This window comes from Symphalangus syndactylus, chromosome X, assembly GCF_028878055.3.
Source record: "Symphalangus syndactylus isolate Jambi chromosome X, NHGRI_mSymSyn1-v2.1_pri, whole genome shotgun sequence".
Lineage (NCBI taxonomy): Eukaryota > Metazoa > Chordata > Mammalia > Primates > Hylobatidae > Symphalangus > Symphalangus syndactylus.
Window position 1 is genome coordinate 80,527,879 of NC_072447.2, and position 6,289 is coordinate 80,534,167.

Here is a 6,289-nt window from a genome sequence, read left to right on the forward strand (position 1 = left end):
AATGTTGAAGTGTGCAGAGGATTATGGAAGATTTTGAGGAGGCTGTGGAGGGAATGTGTGGGTTTGCGTGAAAGCAGAAAAGGTGTGTCAGTCCAAGAGAAACACTACTGCACTGAGGAGTTCCCTAGTGGCTAGATCAGAACCTGACACTTCATAGGAGGCTCAGCAGGTACCTGCTGAATGAAGAATCAAGGGAATCGGCCGGGCCCAGTGGCTCACGCCTGTAATCCCAGCACTTTGGGAGGCCGAGGCGGGCAGATCACGAGGTCAGGAGATCGAGACCATCCTGGCTAACACGGTGAAACCCCGTCTCTACTAAAAATACAAAAAAATTAGCCGGGCGTGATGACGGGCACCTGTAGTACCAGCTACGCGGGAGGCTGAGGCAGGAGAATGGCGTGAACCCGGGAGGCGGAGCTTGCAGTGAGCCGAGATTGCGCCACTGCACTCCCTCCTGGGCGACAGAGAGAGACTCCGTCTCAAAAAAAAAAAAAAAAAAAGAAAAAAAAAAAACCACAAAAACTTAGCCAGGCGTGGTGACAGGCACCTGTAATCCCAGCTACTCGGGAGGATGAGGCAGGAGAATCACTTGAACCCGGGAGGCAGAGGTTGCGGTGAGCCGAGATCACACCATCGCACTCCAGCCTGGGTAACAAAAGTGAAACTCCGTCTCCAAAAAAAAAAGAATCAAGGGGATGCATGAAGGGATGCATGAAATTAGTAACTGAAAGAGGGCCAGGGATCCAGGAGAACAATATGATTTCATGGGATACTAGAGGGAAATCAGCCCAAAGGGGGAGCAAGGGAATAATTAAGTGTAAGGTGGAGTACAAGGAAAAAATTCAGCATGAATCAGCATGAAATGTGAGGGGAAAATTGAATACAGGGCATAGAAGAGACTGACAGTGGAATTGAGTGGTGGTGGCACAAAATCCTGTGTGGGGAGTGAATGAATGCAGGAGGTTCGGAAGAGAATTGGTGAAGTGGACGCCAGGAATAATACTTGGGTTTGGCAGAGTGCAGGATGATACACAAGAAGGGGGTGTAGTAATGGTGGAAGAGGGCACGGGAGTGCATGTGCATGCCTGAAAGTGGGGTCTATGGTGAAGTGACGGTAAGCGAGGAGAATAATGACTGCATTGAATGGGTATGGGATCCATTCCAAGAGTTTCTTGGGAAGGGGCTATGTGTGAGTGGGGCTTCTGGGAAGGAGGCAACATGAGCAAGGAGGTCGCAGTGAAGGCTGGCGAAAACCAGGGGAGAAGAAGGGGAGGGAAGGCAATCTGATTCCAGCGGTGAGAAGGATGCAGAAGGAGCATTCAGCCACCTCAGATAGGGTTTTCCAAGGGCAGAGGAAGTACGCTGGGGGTAGGGGATCATGTGGCCATTCTGACCTCCGCTCCTGACCCTAGAAGCGTGGATCCCATGTGTCTGAACCTCCATTTCCCTATGGATGTACTGAGGACAAATAAATACCTGCTGCACCCTGCTGCCGCTCTGACTCTGAATGCACCACAGGGCGTCAGACTGGAGCCCCATGGGGGACTGAACTTGGCCCCAGAAGAGCTATAGGTTGCTGTGACCGCTGCCACAACCACGGTATCACTGCCCAAATCAGGGGCCACAAGCATTTCTGCCTCTTCCAGGCCTGCGAGTGTCACAACTGTGCCCTCTTCTCATGAGTATGGTGTCTGAGATGCGGGGGGGCCAGACCTCCTCTAAATGGGACTAATCTTAGCCCTGCAATCCTTTACTTCAGAGAACGCCTCAGGGTCTTGCCTGCTGTGAGTGCCTTGAAGAGGGAGCAGCAGGCACGATCAAAGAGACACCTGGCTCAAGGACCAATAAGGAGTATGGCTGCCCCTCCCAAAGCTCCCATCCGTGTCAGGAATTTGACCATCAGAGCAGGAGTCCTCAGTGAGTGTTTCTGGCAAGGGAGGGAGCCAGAGTTTGGGTGGAGGAAGCATGAGTAGTTCTGTCACCAGTCCTGTCACAGAATTGCAGTGCGACCTGGGGCAAGTTGCTCCCTGGACCTTAGTGTGCCCAGGTGCAAAATGTCACCAATGTTATCTACCAAGTGTTTGTAGGGAGGAGAGAGCTGGGGGACAGGGGAATCGAAGAGCTCCATGGTGAGATGAGACCTGAGACTGGAGGTGGGGTGAAGTGGGGTGGGATTGGGGGAAAGACTCACCAAAGCTGTTCCTGGTCTTTCACAGCTGGGAAGGAGAACAACATGCTGCAGCCCGAGACCCACATCTTCACAGCCCCGGAGGAGGTAAGGAGAGTCGGTGACCAGTCGGGTAGGCTCCCACCCAGGCACTGTCCAGACATCTTTCACTGTGTCCCAAGGACATGGGTTTCATCTCCAATCCTATCACCAGCTCACCATGTGACCTTGGGAAATATCACTTCTCCTCCCTGGGCCTCAGTTTCCCCAGTTGCAGAATGAAAGGCAAGACTGCCTGGTCTTCAAGGTCTTCAGAGCTCTGACATTCTAGGCTCCTATCCTCGTCCTAAAACATGTCCACACCTCCTCTCTCCATGGCCGGCCTGGTACCTGACTGCAACCTGTGCTCTCTGTCCCCGCAGGGGAGCTCCCAAGGGGCTCTGCTGCTTGGCCAGGCCCCAGAACCTTTGTCTCTGCCCTGTACTCCAGCGACCTTGGAGCAGCAACTGCTTTCTCCTTCTGGGGATCCCCACAGGGCCCCTGCCCTGCCCAGCATGTGAGTAGCGTGAGGACCATGGAGCAGGTTGTGTCTTGTGTGCCTAACCTTGTCCTTGATGCCATGGGAGATGGAAGAGGAAGAGGGGGAGGAGGAGGAGGAGAAGGTGGAGGGGGACGAGGAGGTGGGAGAGGAGGAGGAGGAGGAGGAGGAGGAGGAGGAGGAGAAGGAGGAGGAGGGCAAGGCAGCATCTAATACTAACGGGCAAGGACAGGGCTCTCCTAGCTTTGCTATTTTCTATTTGTGAGACTTTGGACAAGTGATTTTATGTGTCTGAACCTCCATTTCCCTATGGCGGTACTGAGGACAATATTCTATACCCATAGCATTGAAAAGAGAACTGGCACAAGGCCTGCCACATAGTAGGGCTTCGACAAATGGGGGTTGTTATGCCACATGAAACAGGTGGATGGGGTAGAAGGTCCTGCTGAAAGGTGGGGTCCGTGCTGGCGAGGGCCACAGAGGCCCAGGGCAAAGCCCAGAGGCCGTCAGAGAAAGCTTCCTGGAGACCCTTCAAGACCCATGGGGACTGGGCAATATGGAAGTGAGAATCAGTCCCCGAACAGGGACAGTAATCACATCTCTCCAGGTGTTTTGCAAATTAAAACACAGACACCTGTAATTTCCCGTGATTTTCACCATTGCCCTGGGAGGCAAGAGCTGGTAGGAATAAGCGTCCCTGTCAGGAAAAAGAGGTATGGAAAAGAAACCTGGCCAAGCAGGAGCAGGGACTTGCCCCAGCCACAATGACTAATGGTCCAGCAGGCATTGGGATTCTCACATCCAGATACTGCAAAATCCTGCCCCTCTTTCTGTCTACTGGTAGTATGTGTCCGCCAGCGGATTTAATCCCCTGGCCTCTCCTTTCCTTGTTTCTAGATGCTCAACTCTGATCCTCCAGCCCTGTGCCACCCTTGACCCTCTTCTACTGCAGCCACAGGTCCTGGGAAAGTAGTGGGGTCCAGAACGCTGGGACGGGCGGAGTTTAGTGGATGGGAAGAGCAGAAGGCCTTGGTGGGGGTGGGGGAGGAGGTTGAGGGAACAGGGGGCTGAAGGGGCACTTGTCGTATTGGGAAGAGGTGTAGCTTCCCAGTGCCTATTCTCTCACGCGCTTTCCTTTGCAGGTCCCCAAAGTCTCTGACCAGGCTTTGGTTTCTGCCCACTCAGAGTGGCAGCGGAAGCTGGAGGCCGCTGAGGCTCTGCTGACTCTGAGAAACTCTGTCCAGGCCCCTCCTGACTCCATCTCCCTGCACCAGCCTTGCAACCCACCAGGTAGCCTGCTCCCTGAAAGGAGAACACAGGGTGGGAATAGCTGGGGAATGGGGGTCGTTGTGGTAAGCAGGTTCTAACTGAAAAATCAGAGTCAGTAAGTTGAATCTCCTTGGGGCCAGGCACCCAAGCTCCTCAGTATGACTCCCGAGATGGTGGTTGAGGGCTGTTTAGTGAATCTTCGGTTTATTGAGCTTTGTGCGCAACAGCAAGCGTTCAGTGCCCTGATGTCAAGAAAGAAGGAAGCTGAGGCCCTGAGAGTCGCAGGGACTTGCCCTCTCTGATATGCGTGCAGCGTGTCAAGTGGAAGAACTGGCCCTCTTGACTTTCTATGCTCAGGGTCTATGCTCAGCCCCCTGTGGCCTACTGTGGTCTGGGGAGGACATACAGAGGTGATAAGGGGCTTGGTCTGGAAGGAGGTCTGGTCTCTGCCTTCCGGGAGCTTCCAATCTAGATGTGGAGCCTGGATGCCCTTGCAAGCTGTGTTTTGTGGCCAGATTTTAACGATGTGCCCAGAGAGGAGGGGCTGGAGGAGCTCCGAGGGGGGGATAAACAACTGGGGAGGCTGGGAGGTAAGGCTAGGCATTCCCAGGTCCAAACGGTGAACGGAGCATGGCGTGCCAGTGAAGAAACACCCCTGGAGGGACTGCTGGAACAGAAAGGGATGAGGCTGGAGAGGATACCAATCACAGAGCTCTGACAGGTCAGGCTGAGGAGGCTGGACCAGCAACTGTGGGTAGTGAGGAGCCAGGGAACGTTTTCTGAGCTGGGGAGAAGAATTTCAGAGACCCTGAGCTTGACAAAAAGAGTTGTGGTGGCTTTGATGGAAGGATTGGGGGAGGCAAGATGGGAGATGGGGAAATCAGAGAGGAAGAGGTCTATGCAACAGTCCAGGTGACAAATCTTTGGTTGGGCGGGACGCATAAAAAGAGTAGATCTGGAAGGGGATGTGGATGTGACCTGGCTCTGGCCCCTTCCTTTCTGTCCACAGCTCCTGCTGGAGATAAAGGATTCCAGCCTCCCAGCCCCTCTCTCCGCCCCAGGCCAGCCAGCTCCATCTCGCTGCCTATTGGACATCTGGGGTGCATCTCCCTCTTGAGCTAGGAACCCAGAGGAGGAGGCCTCAATAGAGCACTGCCTATTTGGTATCCAGTTTCTGAATGTGCAAAATGGTTAACGTCCAAAACGCTTAACATCTTTTTTTAAAGCCTTCAGGTGTTTTATAAGCTTTTTATTATATGGGGCAATTCCTTGGCTGAGGGTGGATATTCTTGTACCTCTATTCCTTACTCTTTTGGATGCTGGGGCCTTTTTCTGTCTCATAAAGACAGGATTGTGCAATCTAAGTTGATCAGTCTCTCAGTGGGGTTCTGTGTGAGTTCATATGCCAGAGTTTTTATTCGTCTTGTGATTGCTGACATACCTGTGCACCCATGTGTACACCCATGCATGTGGAAACATGAAGATGTTTTCACTTTGTGTCTAGGTTTATGTACGTGAACAAATAATAAACTGTTGTTGTTATAAGGCACTGTGATGTACGGGTTGTTTGTTACCACAGTGTAACCCAGACTATCGCGACTCTAACCGATTTGTTCAATTCATGTTTCAAAGTGAGAATCACCTTATCCAATAACTGGGATTTCCTAACATGGCTAGATAAGAAAATGGTAGAAGAGAAAGAGTAGGATATTTATTCATTGAGCAATTAAGTACCTACCCTCTGCCTGGCATAGACTGTTTCCAGTTGCCCAGAGGGCCATAAGTGGCAATGCCTGTAGGATCAAGCAGATCATGTAAATGAGTAGAGCAGGCCCGATGGGCTCTGGCCAAACTGACGGTGTATGCTCTGCGTAAGTGGGCAGCTGCTGCTTGGCTCCAGGCAATTGTTGCCATGCAGGGATAGCGACTCATGCTGGCCAAATTGACTGTTTTTTCAAGAGAAGATGGAATTCTAGATTTCTACATAAAATCACTCGACTTGTAAACGTTGGCTCGGGTTTCTTCTTTAAGCCCTATATCTGGGCCAAACCAGACTCCCATGAAGGACAGTTTTGGCCAATGGAAATGCCAGTTTTATTCTAGACCAATGTGAATTTTACAGTGGGGGAAACTGAGGCCAATCAGAACAAGAAGAATCAAACAGGGGAAATGAGTTAGACTCAGACCCTATTTTTGAAGGGCCCATGAAATATGAGGAAGCATCACTACCTTTTATTTATTCTGTGCTCACCGCACTAAGCACATACAGCCTCACGGCAACTTTGCAAGCTAAGCATTATTATTGCCATGTTGCC

At 51.8% G+C, this 6,289-nt stretch overlaps 1 protein-coding gene across 2 annotated transcripts in view; it reads left to right on the forward strand.

The window, feature by feature from the left end:
- The window catches only part of LOC129476115 (doublesex- and mab-3-related transcription factor C1), a 29,810-nt gene extending 24,289 nt beyond the window's left edge, over nt 1-5,521 (forward strand). For both annotated transcript variants that reach the window (XM_055268726.2, XM_055268724.2), the window contains exons 2-7: nt 1,760-1,917; nt 2,217-2,275; nt 2,590-2,723; nt 3,603-3,663; nt 3,848-3,995; nt 4,984-5,521. In XM_055268726.2, coding sequence (XP_055124701.1) covers nt 1,854-1,917; nt 2,217-2,275; nt 2,590-2,723; nt 3,603-3,663; nt 3,848-3,995; nt 4,984-5,096 — 579 coding nt within the window. In that variant the 5' untranslated portion in view covers nt 1,760-1,853 and the 3' untranslated portion in view covers nt 5,097-5,521. The remainder of the gene's footprint in view (nt 1-1,759; nt 1,918-2,216; nt 2,276-2,589; nt 2,724-3,602; nt 3,664-3,847; nt 3,996-4,983) is intronic.
- The last annotated feature ends 768 nt before the right edge of the window (nt 5,522-6,289 follow it).